General features: G+C 36.6%; 1 protein-coding gene across 1 annotated transcript in view; it reads left to right on the forward strand.

Annotated features, from left to right (window-relative positions):
- Positions 1–17,794, forward strand: part of CNTNAP4 (contactin associated protein family member 4) — a 198,582-nt gene that overhangs the window by 154,650 nt on the left and 26,138 nt on the right. Inside the window, exons 13-15 of the mRNA XM_071580071.1 lie at positions 864–1,061; positions 4,101–4,257; positions 11,001–11,128. Coding sequence (XP_071436172.1) covers positions 864–1,061; positions 4,101–4,257; positions 11,001–11,128 — 483 coding nt within the window. The remainder of the gene's footprint in view (positions 1–863; positions 1,062–4,100; positions 4,258–11,000; positions 11,129–17,794) is intronic.

Below are 17,794 nucleotides of genomic sequence, written 5' to 3' on the forward strand. Positions count from 1 at the left end.
CAACTCTGTTAAATAGTTAGAAACACTACTATTAGAATGTCGGAAATATTATAATCCATACTACAAATTAGAGAAAATAGTATTTCTCATACCTTGACCACTAAGAGGCAAAATATGGTAACAGTGAATCTAAACTTGACTGTCCCAGATGAGCTTTAACTGGGAGCCCACTCATTCTTACCTCGAAAAGGATATTCATCAGGAGAGTGAGAGTTTAACAGGTTTTGAAAGTGGGAGATGAAACAGAATAAGGTCAGTTCTTTCCTGTACACAGGTGAAGGAACTTGGCCAAAGTACAAAACAGAAGAATGAATGAGCCTTCATAATGATGACTATTTAATTGTAGATGACTAGAATAAATCACATTCACGTAATCTCACTTTTATAGTAAATACAATATATGCTAGTTACTTTTGCTTCTTTGTATAATAGAAAAGGCCTGTAGACCAATTTCTCATATAGAATGAATTCATTCAAGTTATGAGAATATATGTAGCATAGACTCTCAGATAGAATTTAGTGTTATATATTATTTAAGCCGGGCAAAATTAATAGTGTTATTTCTTTCTGGTCTTTCCTTGCATTTTACTGAGTAAACAATACATACTCTTTCCTTATTCAATAATCATAGTAAGCTGAATACCTGTTCCAGTCATGGTAAAATAATCTACTTATAAATAGGAACTATGATTAATTGTTTCCACTTTTGGTCAGTGATTTTTGTCTGTTTTATGTGCCCAAAAACACTTTTTGTGATCAATCAAGTTACCTTAAAGTTCTTCTGATTTCATTGTATTTGTTCTTTCCATTATCAACTTCTGCAACTCCTCATTCTTTACTACTTTTCACATGTGTTTTGAAAGATGCAACGTGGACAATTATCCAGCATAACACCACCAACCTAACCAGAGTCAAAAGTGCTAATAGAGAGAACCCACACACTGTGTCTTTCAAGTACTCTGCCAGCCTAGACCAGCTTCAGGCTACAATTAACCAAGCGGAGCACTGTGAACAGGAGCTTGCTTACTACTGCAAAAAGTCAAGGCTTGTAGATAAGTCAGGTAAGTAAAGCAGAAAAATTTCATTATGTTGCATAGTGCATTTCATTTTACTTACTGCTAAAGATATTTCTAAAAAGACTATGGCATTTTGTGACTGTGGGGTTTCAACTACTTCAGATATCTAGTACTCAGATTCACAAAAGTTGCCAAGAGATATTTGAACCGGAAAAACACAAATGTCAGTTTAGAATGATCTTGTTTCAGAGAATTAAGTTCTCAAAGTTAATTTCTCTTGTAAGACTTTTAAATTAATAGAGACTGTTATTAACAGACATCCTCTTGTTCTGTCTTCCAGGGATTTTTTAATTTAAATGAAGGAATTACTGAGGAAGTATCTTCTTAAAGGAACACAAATTAGTGCATAGATACCAGCAGAAGTTAATGTGCACAGTTAATGTGCATATTGTGAGTACTTGATAAAAAGCATCAATAACACTGAATTTCCACTGTCCAATATAAACATTCATATGAAAGCTCAATAGTTAAAAATGTGGCTTATTGGCAACATTATAAATACTTTAAGAAATAGAGATCCTCTGATCTACGTAAAGAAAAGTGAAATTATGCAGTCTACTTAACTCTTACTGACACAGCTGCTTTTAAAAGACCTTACTCTGAACATCCCTCAGTACTCCCAAATAATGTGGAGGGAAAAACATAATTGTTTACTCTTTTTTGAAAAGCTAAGTGAAATGGTTTGGCTTGTTCAACAGAAACTCTGTATCTGCTAAAATTGATTTCTTTGCTTGCTTTCCTACTAAGCAGAGAGAAGGCCTCTTAATGAAGCACTCTAGTTCTGTCTCTGAACTCTTCCCTACGTATTCTTTCTCCCTAATTATGCCAGGGACATCTCTGGATTTTTTAGGTTATTATTCACTCTTGACAAATTATCTCTTTGAACACACCTACACAGCAAAACAGATGATCTTACAGCTTAAAATATTCCACTAAGCCTTCCTTTTACCTGTGGACTCCAAATTAAAGCTATGTTTAGCTGTTCAAAAGCCTGCTTTACTTCAAGCAGAGAGTTTCAAGATTTATTTTTTTTAATCCAAGGAAATTGCTAAATAAGCTAAAATAATATGCTATTTATACTGTTATGCTATTCATATTATATGTAGGTGGCTATTTATATTATGCACATACATAGGCTAAAATAAACATATTAAAATAGTGCAACCAGTCAATTGTGATAAGTCATCTAAAATTTATATTTGAATGCTAGGAGTAAATAGACATGGGGAAGTTATTTGAGAGTTCTACAGATTTTCTGAAATCATTAGTTGTTTAAACACATTTTAATCTCTTCCTCTTCTGATATTTATAATCTCCACTGGGTATGCCTAATCTGACAAGTGCAGAATTTTATGATGGTTACATGAAATGTTTTTTGGAACATGCAGTCTAAATAGTAATACTTAACTGACTGTATTTTAAGAATGCAATATATTCAATCAACCTGAATAGCATTTGCAAATGATCCCTTTAAAGAAGTTACCTGTTAATATGTCTAGTGATCATTATGAAGAAATCTCTAAACATTTTAATTAATGGCTTTATTTTGTTTAGGCAGTACTTTCTTCCAAGGCAGGGAAAGCTTTCTGAGCTAATCACTATGAACTTGCAGCATTTCAGTAAATACTCTCTCCTCACCCTGCTGTATGAGCAAATAACTGAGACCAGCCTTTAAACCATACCCGTGTCCCTAGTGAAAAACTGGGAATGCTAATTCATGGCTACAATGCAAATCTAAGGCATGCTGTTGAAGCAGCTGAAATAGTCTGCTTTTTACAGTCTTAGTTGTTGGAATCTTTTTTAAGTGTTGTCTGATAAATTATTCATAAACTGTCTCTGGTTTTTCTGCCTCCTATGGTGGTTTGCAAACACAAAACACTGATATTGGACATTGATGCCATTATGCAGGTTTTGACTTTTCCTAAAAGTGTTCACACTGTTTTTTGGCCTGCTGGGCCAACAGTTGTGTGATAATGAATGCAGTCAATATGTTTCCAATCTGAAAGACTGTCCGTGTAACAGAAGTCTTACCTAAGAGTGAGGTTCAATAAACAGCAGCAGCTGAGTAAAACTGAGAGTGGAATAAATTCCAGCTTCTTCCTGGTGGTCTGCTGCTGAAAACTTGGAGCTCCAACAAAATCACAAAGAAGTGCATCTATAAGTGCATCTCATTTGAGATGGTTTATCTTTCATCTCTTTTAGCTATTATCTGTTCTGTAGATACTTGTTCTGTTGCTATGCTTGCTTGGCACTATCTTTAAGCTTATTCTGCAATACTGTGACATTAAGAAAACATCCAGTTTTGTGATTTTACTGCAAACAGTGCTGACTGCATGCACGACAGAGAGAGATGAAGTAATCCTGGGAAACCTCACTTCTACTCACAAGATATGTCAACTTGCTTGTGGGAGCACCATTAACATGATTTCTGCTGTCTCTGGGTATACAAGTTCTGAATCTGCTGTCTGTGACAACAGCTTTCTTTGGACATTTCTGATTAACACCACTATTCAGCTACTTAATGTTCATCATGTAGTACTAGGTAGTACTCTTAATAGTGGGATGAGACCGTTTCTGTATCTCTCCATATTCTATTTCTGATAGTTCTAAAATCTGAAATTGTTCTTTACCTGGGAATATACACTACCCTGATTTTTAGGATCATGTTATCTCCTCCTTCATGGACTATTTTAAAAAGAATTAAATAAATGGACTGCTTAAGATGAATGATTCTAATATCATGGCTGGCTGAGCTAGGTACTGTGATTTTCCTTTTCCACTAATGCAAGCAAAAACCTGTGATAATCATTTAATACATGATAATGAAGTATTAAAATGAATAATTGCTTATCAAGGAAAGGTGGTAGTTTGTTTTTGGGGTTTTTTTCCCCACAATCATTTAAAGGTTCTGGATTTGAGCAGTGATTTTTATCTTCTTAACCTCTTGGAAAATTATTTGGATGAGAAAACTGAGAGAAGTAGGAGACAAGACTGAACACTGATTTTCTCTAATCTGCTTTTTAGGTGGGATGCCACTGAGCTGGTGGATTGGAAGAACTAATGAAACCCATACTTACTGGGGAGGTTCCTTGCCTGCTGTACAAAAATGTGCTTGTGGATTAGAGGGAAGCTGCATTGATTCCCAGCATTACTGCAACTGTGATGCGGACAGGGATGAATGGTGAATTTTTTCTGTTGTTTATTCATAATGCTCTTTTTTGTGAAAAATAAAGAAAGTTGATATGCAAGTCTTAGCACATTTATAATACCAAGGTGGTTGGAAATCCAAGTTGCCAGAGTGTCAGCTATTTCTTTGCTATAGAACACAATTTTTCACAAAGTTACTGCTATATACATTAGATATTATTGCGAATTTTTTTGAATTTTGGGGAAGGTTGAATTTTATACAGGTACTTTCTAGTCTTTTAGTATATTGCAGGTTATATATTAAGACATTGGCTTGGGTCTTCAGCACAACTTTAGTGAGTTTTAGAATTCTTAAAGTAGTTAAAGCTAAAATAAAACTTTCAGGGAAAAAAGTCAGTTACTTTTTAGCATAATTTTTAGCTTTGAAGTTTAGACATTTTATATCCTTTTTTTCATCTGCAACTTAAATTAAATTGAAATTAAGACCCTTGCTATCAGAGAAGAAAAACACTCACATGTAATTCTGTTCTAAGAGGATAGAAGGATTTCTGGAAGGTAGGTCTTCTTCTTGTGCCTGAAATTCTCTGATGTCACTTATAATCTCATTCAAATAAGTAATGTAAGAGATGAGTTCTTGTTACAATGTCAGATCTGAACCTGTGTCTTGGTTTGAGATAAGCAACTGCCAACCCCCCCAAGCACAGAGAGAAAAGCCTCCCTCCTAACACCAGGGAAAGGGAGGAAAAGAGAGGGGAAAGAAAAAAAACACTTCAAACCGCATTTATACTAAAACTACATATATTTTTCACAGAAAGAAAGAGACAATTAGAAGAGAGTACAAATATACACTCACACAAGTCTGCAACAACAAGTTCCCCACCTCAACTTCTTAACGAACACACAAATTCTACTGTCCTAACTACACATTACTTAAGAAAAACCTTATTCCCCAGGGAGACAAACTCAAGCAGAAAGGAGAGACCCGGAACAACACATTTTACTTTCCTGAGGTACCCTGTGAGCCAGTGGTGGGCCTGGTCCTCTCCATCCCCCCTGGGACAGCATCGTGCGTCCTCCCAAGAGGAGGGCTGAGAAGCGACTGCCTTAACCACTCCCACACTGGTTCCTACTTCCCTGGAGATGATGTCATAATGTGGTATGGAATACAAAATTACTGGCTAGAAGAGGTCAGCTGTTAGCTCAGCCCAGCTGAAGTCAGCTGACAGCTTCGGCCTAGTCCACACTTCAGAGCCCAAATTTAGGCCCACCTAGGTGAACCCATAACATTCTCCACCCCTTATTCCATACCATATTATGTCACTCGTATCTTAGGTTCTCGTGCTTAAACACTCCTTATTTTTCCAGGGCTGTTTCCCACCCCTCCATAATGTGGCTAAGAGTCCATTAGGATGGGGTAGATATTTCAGATGGGAACACAGCAGTTCAACTCAGGTCATCTTATCTGATGGTTCATGTCTTTCAGTAGGGTTTCCATCCTCTCCTCAGGAGTCTTTACTTTCCCACTGGGGTTAAAATAGTGTTCACAGTCAAATCCACCCCTTGGCCTCATCCACCTACAGGTGGTCTGAGGCATCATAGGCCCATTGAGCCAGGAACAACCCTCCCCCAGCCAGTCCAGGGTGTGATGTTCTTCATCGGCTCGGCCCTTGGGCACAACAGCACTCACACGACGGGTTTTCAAAGATTCAACTCAAACGGCAGTGTCCCACCACACATCAACAGCTTACGCAGGCTTCTCTTCATGTCTTTTTCCTCGGTCACACAGAAGTACTACAGTTCACCATGTGACCCATCCCCCTTAGCAGCAGTCCTAACAGCTTTGGCAGCCTCGGAAGCAGCCCCGACAGCAGCACAAGCAAGCAGCAGAGGCAGAAGCAGCCCCGGCGGCTCGCAGCCCTGGCTCGCTCACAGCCCTGGCTCGGCTCGCCGCCTCTCATGGCTCGTGGCCTCTCACGGCTCGCGGCCTCTCATGGCTCGTGGCCTCTCACGGCTCGCGGCCTCTCATGGCTCATGGCCTCTCACAGCTCACGGCCTCTCGTGGCTCGTGGCCTCTCACAGCTCACGGCCTCTCACGGCTCACGGCCTCTCACGGCTCGCAGTCTCTCACGGCTCGCAGCCTCCCCCGGCTCGCTCGCAGCCCTGGCGGCAGCCCCGCCAGCGACAGCTCTGGCTCCTGCGGGTCGCTCAGCACTGCGGGCGCTGGTTCCGGGCGCCGCATCTGTAGGGTTCTCTGCAGGGGGTTCCGCAGCTCCTCTTTTCCCTGTTCACTGGGGTCTCACAATGGCAAGCACGCTTCAAACTGTGGATAACCTTAAGAATAGTGTTCACGGTTAAATCCACCCCTCGACTTTATCCACCTACAGGTGGCCTGAGGCACCATGGGCCCATTGAGCCAGGAACACCTCCTCCCCTTGCCAGTCCAGGTGAGATGCTCCTCATCAGCTTGGCTCCTGGGCACATCAGCATTCACATGGTGAGTCCTCAGGGATTCAACTCAAACAGCCATGTCTTGCCACACACGAACAGCTTACATGGGCCTCTCTTTTTGCAGTGGCTGCATTCATAGCAGGCACCAGTCGAGCTGTTTGAACTCACAAAGACAGTGAAACAGTGAAAACGAGCATTCAACAGTAAGGGAGAGTTGTTTACATTTTCTGTTCTGAACGTACCTAAACAAGGCAGTTATCAATCTATGTTTCTACAACAATCCTCCCGGGAAGCCTGGCAAGATTTTGGGACACCCGCCAAGGTCCCCTGTCACTCCCGGATTTCAGCACCACTAACTGTCTTGGTTTGAGATAAGCAACTGCCAACCCCCCCAAGCACAGAGAGAAAAGCCTCCCTCCTAACACCAGGGAAAGGGAGGAAAAGAGAGGGGAAAGAAAAAAAACACTTCAAACCGTGTTTATACTAAAACTACATATATTTTCACAGAAAGGTAGAAACAATTAGAAGAGAGTACAAATATACACTCACACAAGTCTGCAACAACAAGTTCCCCACCTCAACTTCTTAACGAACACACAAATTCTACTGTCCTAACTACACATTACTTAAGAAAAACCTGATTCCCCAGGGAGACAAACTCAAGCAGAAAGGAGAGACCCAGAACAACACATTTTACTTTCCTGAGGTACCCTGTGAGCCAGTGGTGGGCCTGGTCCTCTCCATCCCCCCTGGGACAGCATCGTGCGTCCTCCCAAGAGGAGGGCTGAGAAGAAACTGCCTTAACCACTTCCACACTGGTTCCTACTTCCCTGGAGATGATGTCATAATGTGGGATGGAATACAAAATTACTGGCTAGAAGAGGTCAGCTGTTAGCTCAGCCCAGCTGAAGTCAGCTGACAGCTTCGGCCTAGTCCAAACTTCAGAGCCCAAATTTAGGCCCACCTAGGTGAACCATAACAACCTATTCATTTAGGAGGATAAGATACAGAATTCTCAGCAATAGCTCCAGTCAGTACAGGACTTTACAGAATAGAGTGACTTTTCAAATTAAAACTTTTCTGTTGAAGAAAATTCTAAGCCGTTAAATTTGTGAGGTCCGTTTAACTCATATAAATCCAATTCAGTGAATATTTTATATAAGCATTTTAAAAAATGCATCAACATCTGTTTTGTGAAAGTAGAAGTATGTAAGGAAGGTACTTGAGAACCTTTTCATGTGTGTAATTTTCTTCTCAAGCTAGATATTTACCTTTTCTTTAAAGGAGCAACTAGTGAATTTAGTTAGAAAATACTTGTTCTCTCAACATGAGCAGGGAACTCAGCAAACACAGAAATTAAAATACAACAAAGGGTTAGTCAAAGAACAATTCTTTATAAGCTTCAAAAGTTTCTGCAGAAAAGATTTTGCATTTGCAATAAAAGTTATAGAGTGATATCTGCAATGCTTGTTCCAGTAAAGGTATTAAAGAAACATACAGAACACTAGAAATTTCCCTATTATTATGCTGTACCAAAATAAAACAATATTTAATTCCCAACAGGCAGAGAATGATTGTAAGATTAAAGCATTTTGAGACAAAATTTTGAATATGTATATGTAATATATTCTTGCTCAATTTTTTCATTCATTTAATATATGCCCACATACATGGACTAATTTATAATGATAACATATTTGTAAATAAAGTAGATAATAGAATGATGTGTATGTCTTCACTATAGCCATTTTGAGTAAATTGCTGATGTTGATTATGTATTACATTGAAAATATAATGACTCAGGGTTTATGGTTTTGTTTGTATCAACTTTTGATAGTTTTAAGTGGAGACACCCAGTGACTTCAATGTTGCAGAGGTTTTGTGTACACTCACTTTTGTACTTGTGATTAATGTTGAATTTAGTTCCCTAGAGGCTACTGGTAGAAAACAGTTGACTAAATCCTGTTCATAGGGCGGAAAAGTAGGTAGAAGTTATGCTTGTATGATGTGCATTCTGAGCTTAGAAAACCAGCTGCACACTGTGTTTTTGAAAATATGGTATCAATATTCTGGTTTTATAGTTAAATCCATCTTAATTTGGATTAGTACTTGGATGGGAGACCTCATGGGAAATGCCAGGTGCTGTAGGTTCTAGTGCTGAGGACTTCACTGGCACTGTCCAAGCTCGCTCGGCTGTGGCAGATGAACCTCAGGACTGAAACGGTGGGGCCAGTTCTGTGCACGCTGAGCCTCACCTGAAATCCACTGCGCAGGCTGGAAGGGCACGTGGGGACAGCCCTTCCCAAATCTTCGTTCGCGAAGCCGAGCCACACACACACACACACACACATCTTATTTACAGGAAATTCTCGCACTGTTTGCTTGAACAGTTATATCTTACAGTACTGAATTATTGCTTTGGATTACTCTTTACACATTTTTCACTTGAATAAAAGAACATTTTTAATATAACACAAAGTACTTACCCTTCTAACCTGACATCAGGTAAAGATCTGTTGAGTGCAATCATTTCACTTGCCATTAAATTAAATTGATTTATTTTAAACATTTCTTTCATTTTTTCTTGCTCCTCCTTTGGAATGACCACAGGCTTCCCCATCTCTCCAGGTCCTTCATGTGGTTTTTGTATGGGTTCTGGAACTAAGAATAATAAAACGTTACTAACTTCTTTTAGGCTTATTTTTGTTTGTTATAAATTATTTTACACTGTAGGAGTACTCACATTTCATATAGTCCTAACCACCCCGGTTTTCAAATGCAAAAACAAACCTTCACATTTAGAAGTTTGACAGAGGTAGTTAAGTGCTATTCTTAGGCATCACAATTCATGTTAAAAACCAGTAAGGATTTATTTCTATTCATCATTACATCATAATCGACTTTACTAAAGTTCCTGTAAAGGAAAATTCAACTTTTCCATGAAAGCCTCTGTGTGTAACAAAAATACGGAATGTAACTGAGGAGAGACCTGATTGCAGTCTACAACTTCCTCTCATTGGACATAGATTTAAATCTAAAACTTCTTGTTTGACTAATCAAAATCTTTAAGTCTCAAGAAGTCTAGAATACCAAAGTTTTTGGTTTGTTTTTTTTTTTAAATCTGGTCCTAAACATCTAAAAATTGCAAATCCTCTCTGCAGAACAGGTTTCTAGTCAGTTCCCTTTTGTTTGCAGTGTAGTTTTACTGAAGAAAACACTTTCGGTGTTTTGAGGTTTTTTCTGAGTTCTAGATTAGAAACCTGACGTACCTCACCTCATAAAAAATTAACATTTAAAAATTATGGTTTGCATTACTCACTTAAGAAAAATAGTTTACTGGGGAATAAAGTGTCCCTTTTTTGCACTGTAGTCCAAGACAGATAAATAGAAACTGTATGCAGGGGAAAGATGATGACTTTTGGAAAGGGAGGAGAAAAAAAGTAACTACGGTCCCAGTGCATGTATACTGAGAAACTAGGCTGTTAAGCCCATCCACATTCTCATGAAAACATGGTTTACTTGCGGAGGTGTGTCACACAGTTAATCTCTGAGCACTGTGACTTCTACATTACCTGCCATCTGAGTTTGTACAGTTTTTTTTCTGGAGTACTTGCTTTGCCCATTAAAGGGAAGATTCAACTATTAATGGATTGAATGGGCAAATTGAATTTTCCAGAATAGTCCCGAGTACCTGAATATTTCCATGGGTTTGGAAGAAGGAATTTTAAGCCCAAAACTGATGCTTTTGAAATTTAAATATTTGGTTCTGACACTAAGAAATAAGGAATTAGGTCTAAGATTACAGGTACTCTGAGTACTAGGTTGCATATTTTCTTTCCTGTGTGTTTCATATTTTTAGCATATACTGTACAAATACTGTACAGTCAGCATTACTTGGTACATTTCTATTGGATTTTTTAGACTTTTGCCAGGGTTAAAAAAAAAACATTAAGCTTACTTGAAAATTATGTTAAGCCATTAAACATCCCATAGTGATGAGGCAGTCAATTATAGTGCACCCGCAGCACTGACATGAGCAAATACAGTGACTTAGGCAACCAGTTATGTACCCATTTATGTCAAGAAGATTTTTCTCTTGCTTATGCAAACAAAAACAACCAGAAAACTGCCCACTTCCTATGCAGTGCTTTCTATCTTGTCATATGAGCACAGTATCAATACCAAAGCATACATTTCTATTGAGGGTTTTTTGTATCAAACATATATTTATGCAACTTCTTGGCATTTATTTTCCCTATCAATGTATGAATGATAATGAAATATTTATTGGAAACATTTAGAACTCTGGCTTTTATTTTACCTTTTCAGGACTAATGATACTGGCTTCCTTTCCTACAAGGAGCACCTACCAGTAACTGAAATTGTAGTCACAGATACTGACAGACCAAATTCTGAAGCAGCTTACAAACTGGGGCCTTTGCTTTGCCGTGGTGATAGTAAGTAACAACTTCAGAGTTTTTCTTAACCATGTATTTTGACTGCAATAAATGTTAAATGTTATTTGCTACTAGCCTAAGAGAGACTTATGTAAAAATTTCACCCAGTTCTTTTTGTAATTAGAAAGGAAAATGCCATAATCCAGTGCAAACCAGGGTAGAATTGTAAAAATATATTTTTCATCATACACATCCGTAGTGAAAACAAAAACTGTTTTTATAGTTTTCAAACAGATATTTTGCTTTTAAGCAATATGAATTAAGTTTTGAATAAAGTATTGCACGGATGTGAATTCATAACTGGTAACCATATCTTTGAAACATACCCTTCACTGGATATGTATGTCTCCATCACAAAACATGACACATATCATCTCCTCTGAATATTTATGCAGCTAGGAAAACAACAGTATGGGAGATTAATCCAGTGTATGCAATAACTATAAGCAAAATTTTGACTCTGCATAAAAATTTAAAATTTATAAATTTACACAATATTTCAGGCTTTACATCCTGAATACGTATATGTGGTAACCAGAAAAAAATCCTGTGGGAAGAAATAATTTAAAGGAAATGTGACATCTGGAGCAAAACTGATACCTTATTAAAGATCTGTGATGATAGTTCTGATTTCGTTAATTTCCATCTTCAATTGCAAAGAAAACATGTTTGGTTTATGTTTAATAGTAAACAGGACAATCAAAAAATTAGGAGAAGAAATGCTATAGATCACCCCAAAGAACTCAACTGAAGATCTGAATGGGCCATATTTGATATACAGTTGAGTAAGTTATTGCAGTAAGGTTAATTTCTTTAAATCCCATGCTACACTATGAGTTTTCATCAACTTCTCTGTTTTTTCAAATAATTAAAAATAACTATTTTTATTCATTTGTGATTTTACTCCTTCATCATATGATGTTGTGTTTGTATTTCGAATTTCTTCAGCCGGTATAATAAAGGGGAAATGAATACCAGTGAAAAAGTACTGATCTGTACTTTTAGGCTCACTCAGGAAACTGCATAGACAGATAAATATAAATTAGCATGTATTTATCTTTATGTCATCTCCGTGGCTTGTCAGGGTAATTATACCTGGATGATTTCTTAAGAGATGTGTGTTACTGCACTGCATTCTAATTTTCTTATGAAAATTTGTAAGACCAAAAAACCCTGTTGGATTCTTTCTTTTCACTTGTCTGACATCCAATTGTGAATTGATCTTTTACCTATCAAAGAACTGATAAGTCATGGGGCTATGATATAGAATTATGGTATAATTCAGAGGGAAATGACCTAAAGAGGTATTTTGATTACAGCAGGATCAGCCATGAATTCAGACCTGGCATCTCAGTGGTTTGTCAAACTGGGGTTTGAATCACTCATGAATAGACCCTGCACTTCTTGTTTGAATCAAGTCTTAAACTTTTTGGTTTTGACTTATAACCTTTGTCTTTGATACTCCCACTTTATACCAACACAAAGACCCTGTATCCCTCTTATTGATTTCCCCTTAGATTTCAGGGTTTGCTTCCAAGTTCCCCAGAAAATCTCTCCTTCCCTTGGCTGAACCAGCCCTGTTCCTTCAGCCTGATGGGCAGGCAAGTGCTCCAGAGCAGAACACACCCTGGTGGCCTCCGCAATACTTGCTCATGTTTCTCAATGTTTTCTTTTACTACAGGGCTAAAATTGGAAGCCATACATAGGTGTTGTCTTACAAGTGCTGAATAGAGAGAAATAACCACCTTCCTTAATTGACTGGCCATGCTCACAAAAGCAGATCTCCATTGTGGCCAGGGAGAATGAAACCAGGGACAAGGACAGGAAGGAAATAGAAGCATTTAGAGCTGTTGTAGTACTAATAAGTGGGAATTTGAGTTCCACTGCTTAGCAAGTTCCCAGCTACTATTAATTACATAACCTGACCTCAGATATGACAAATCTTAAAACATAGAAGTTAACTGGCTTCCCTGGAGTAATCACTAAAACCGACAGACATTTCTGACACTCATTGACCTCCTTCACTTGATTTGATGTTTGCTTAATCTGAGTGATTGAATTGCTGCAAAATTTCATACTGATGATGAGCATCACAGTATTTCTACACAAGCTGTAATAGAGGATTCTAAAGCGTCATGAGAACAAGCACGAGAAATGAGTCTGAATGTCAAAGAAACATTTTTGTAATGTCATACATTGTAGCATTTGACTTCAAAAAGAAGGAATTTTTAACTGAAATAAGGCCAGTGAAAAGACTTCAGAATGTAACAGTTAGTGGGAATGACAGTTAGTACCTTGCAAAAAGAAGAATAATTTTGATTGTTTAATAACTGCAGTAATAATGCAATTCTTCTGTCATTTACATCATAAAACTTGTAAGTGATCATGTATTTAGGGAGGTAAGGACTAAAATTGAGAAAACAACACAGAATTTATGAAAAAAAGTAAAATCGTAGAATTTTGACATTAAAATAAAGTGAAATTCGTTGAGAAAAAATTATGAGTATGTTACATGTTATGTATATTATCTCTTATATCATCTATAATATACAATATATAATATGTATTACCCATATTATGAAATTATCATACTCTATAATGATAAATATTTTATGGCATGATATGTAATATAGTCCAAAGAAGGACAGTGAAGCTGGTGAAAGGTCTAGAGGGTAAGTCCTATGAAGACCCACTAAGAGAGCTGGCATTGTTCAACCTGGAGAAGAGGAGATTGAGAAGAGACCCTATCACTCTCTACAACTACCTGAAGTGAGGCTGTAACCAAGTGGGGTTCAACCTCTTCTCCCAAGCAACTGGTGAGAGTACAAGAGGAAGTAGACTCAAGCTACACCAGGGGAGGTTCAGGGGGAACATTAGGTGGAATTTCTTCACATAAAGGGTTGTTGAGCATTGGAATGGACTGCCCAGGGAGGCTGTGGAGTCACCATCCCTAGAGGTGTTTAAGGGAAGACTGGATGTGGCACTTAGTGCCATGGTTTAGTTGACATGGTGGTATCCAGATCTAATATCTCAGAGATCTTTTCCAACCTGACTGATTCTGTGATTCTGTAATATGTCATGCATGAGATCATATATATGTAACATTTATTCTGTATTAAGATATATTAGTATATTTCTTCATCTATAATATAATTATTTATTACATGACTATAAATACACAATATATTATTTACTGATTTTTTTCCCAACCGTCTTTATGTATCAGCAGTAGACTTTATAATCAACATTTTATTTAATGTTCAGTTTTATAGTAAATGTAAAAAACTATGACTTGCTAGTAGTTTCTGAGTCCTACGTGTTAACTGTTATGCTAGGCAAAACTGATGAAGTAAGTCTAAACTCTCTTGCCAGACCAGTCCTTCTAGCAGCAATTTGAAGCTGCAGAAAGAAAGCAGACCATTATTAAGATTTTTTTTCAATTCTAATTTCAGATTGCAGATACCCATGAGAGCCTAATTAAATGTACTTTTAATGACATTTACCTTTGGGTAGGTGAAGAATGCAATAAAGATCTAGTAGCAAATACCCATTTTTCAGAAGTGCTGTCAAACAAGGTGGAATAGATATACTTGAGTTCACACTGTAATTTGAGTACTCTCCAGAGGGGAGTATTATTTTTTTATTTTTTCTTATGGCACTCTCTTAAACTAAATTATAAAATTGTACTTCACAGCAAATGCCCTGTACTAAGAAGGTTTTTGTCCTATCTGACAGACATAATTCTTCAAAATAACTGAGTAGCATGGCATGTAAAAACATTGAGGAGAAGGTATACTTGTATTTGTAATACATCTAGTACTTCATTAAATTATTCAAAACTAAAAGATCACAAATTCTCATTGCATCAGTAACCTATTCCTTCTAGGAGATTGCACTCCCCTGAATAAGTTTCCAAGTAAGAGTTACTAATTTAGGTACTTCTGAAAAGTCATGTATCATAACTTGAATGCAGTCCAGCAGAAATGGCCTATTCATCATTGCACATTTTTTATTTTGACTCCTTTATTTAACATTGTATTATTTTACCTGACTCCTTTATTTTAAGTTTTATGGATTGATCTTGTCAATGAAGCGTGTTATATACTTAGAAAAAACCCAAGCCTTAATTGGTACAGCAAGGCAGGAAAGAGTAGCCTTCTGTAAGAAAAATAGCAGAATCAATACAAATATAGTTTATTTTATAAATTTATAAAAATTACATTTCAGATATTAATGATTTTTCCTCAACATTCATGACAATGTTAGCTATCTGTATTTATAGCATGCCAATGTGAAATGAAAGTAATAGACATATTCTAGAATATATCCATTTAAAGAAGTTAAGTCAATTGCTTTGGTGACACTCAGCACTGCACATAATGAATAGTGCTCACACATTTCTGTCACCTTTAAAATATGTTACTGATTCATTACAAATTCATTTCTGTAATCCCTTTTCTGCAGTACAATAAAATATACCTATAAATTGTGTGGCAGGACTGCTGGTACATCTAAATATAATGAAAGTTAAGGATCACATTAGTGAATATCAGCTGAGCAAGGTAATAGGAAATATTTTGAAATACCTGAGAATGAAAGAAACCTTTGGAACATTAATAGGTAGAAATTCTATATCTTCATTAGAAAAAAAAAAGGAAGAGTTGTCTCCATTTTATTTTGTTGCTTTTCAAGAAAAGGCCACATGTTGACTAAATTTTAATAGAGTTACTTAGTTCTGAGTCGACTTTGTAAAAAAAGAACTTCCTTGTTGAGTGAGTTTTATTCTTCTTCATGTTTTTCTTACAAGAACTTTGTGGACATAGTCTGATTTATTGTCCCAAATTTCCAATAAGTATGAGAACATAAAAATAAATCCAAAACACTGAAAGTTAAAATGACAAAATTGTGTGTAATAAGTGGGTAGTTATGCTCTGTCAGCATCAGATTGATTCTTGGTCCCAAAATAAAATTCATTATATGCATCTGAATAAATAAGGATAGTACAACACAATGTAAAGATAGATTGTCAGTCAATATGAGTTTATATTAAATAAAGTTAATACTTGTGAGGTGAGACTCACAGACTCTAATAAAGTCAGAATTGAGTGTTTTATACTTTGTTGAATTAAAAAAAAGTAAAGGAAATATAGAAACTCAGCTTCAAATGACAGTGCAAGCATGTAAATGCAAGCAGATAAGCCTTACATTGTGAGTTCACAGTGTGATATTTAAATATAAAAACCAAACCAACAACTAATGTGAGCTTTGGATATAATACCAACTAACCATATTAACCAATTGTAAGTGATACTGTCATTAAAGCAGCACAGTTAATTTTCTAAATTAAAAAAAAAATATATATATAAAATCTGTTTCACGTCTCTGCAATAGCCTGAGAAATCAGGGCATGACTGTTATAGCAGAAGTATATCTATATTGAGTGTTCACTTCTTCCTCTTATTTAGCTTTACATTATTAATTATTATTATTAGTTTATATTTGTCCTAACCTCAGTCTAATCAACTTTATTTTGATCCTCTTTGCAGCTTCCTGCATAATCAAGAAGTTTAATACCAGTCTGTGATTATAGCTTTGCAATACATAAAGAGAATATAAGGGTAATGTTAAAGTTGAGATACATTTTTCTTTTTTAGTGAAAGCCTCTAAATCTCTTTGCTGAACTTGTGCAAAAATCTGAGGTGATATGTTCAACTTAAATGGAGTTTCATGGAGTAAGAAATTTCAAATAGTGTTCTTGAAAGTAGGATATAAAATCATAAAGTCATCCAGTCATTGGTATTTGAAGCTAGGCCAATGGACTGAGTATGTGTGAATACATATATATACACAATATACAGTAAGAGTGTTTGTAAATTTTCTGTACATGAATTTTTTTTATTTGATTAATTGAGTATTTCTCCTAGAATAAATACTCTTTTTCAAACATGAATTGATTCAGGGAATTTATGTAGTCTGTAGCATATCAGAGGTTGAATTTAATTGCAGTTTTCCTTCTGGTCTTTTAATCTATGGATCTCACAATAAACTGCACTGTAGTGGGAAGTAGGTATACAGATGGGGCAGTTAACTTCACAAACTCTCAGAGGTAAAACAGTTGCCAGCTGGTCAGAATTCATGAAGTTCAGAGAAAAGCTTTAGAAGAAGAAATTCAGAATTCATGAAGTTCAGAGAAAAGCTTTAGAAGAAGAAATTTTAGCACACTTCTCAGGGATTCTGGCGTCCTCTCTGCTGTGTTGGATGAAGGGAAATTGTTTGTGTCTAGCAAAACTGAGATAAATATTTGGCAAATATGAAAAGAAATAGATGTAACTAAACCATGTACTAGGTAAAGATGACTTTCCTGCTTGATTTTGCATGGGAATAAAACAAAATACTCCCTTCACTTTTACACACACACAACAAAGCTCCACTAAATGGAAACAAACTAAACCCAAACAAAACCATTATAATTCAAATAATGAATGATCACATAATTTAAAGATCCCTTTAAGAGGCCAGATGCATCAGAACAAACCAATGTCAACATGCAAAATCCTAATAATCTACTGATGATTTAACTGAGATCTACAATAAGCACATTTTCTGCAGTAGTTAGGATCTATATTTTGCTTCTGTGTACATATCTGATCACAATGACATTCTAGT

This window comes from Pithys albifrons, chromosome Z, assembly GCF_047495875.1.
Source record: "Pithys albifrons albifrons isolate INPA30051 chromosome Z, PitAlb_v1, whole genome shotgun sequence".
Classification (NCBI taxonomy): domain Eukaryota; kingdom Metazoa; phylum Chordata; class Aves; order Passeriformes; family Thamnophilidae; genus Pithys; species Pithys albifrons.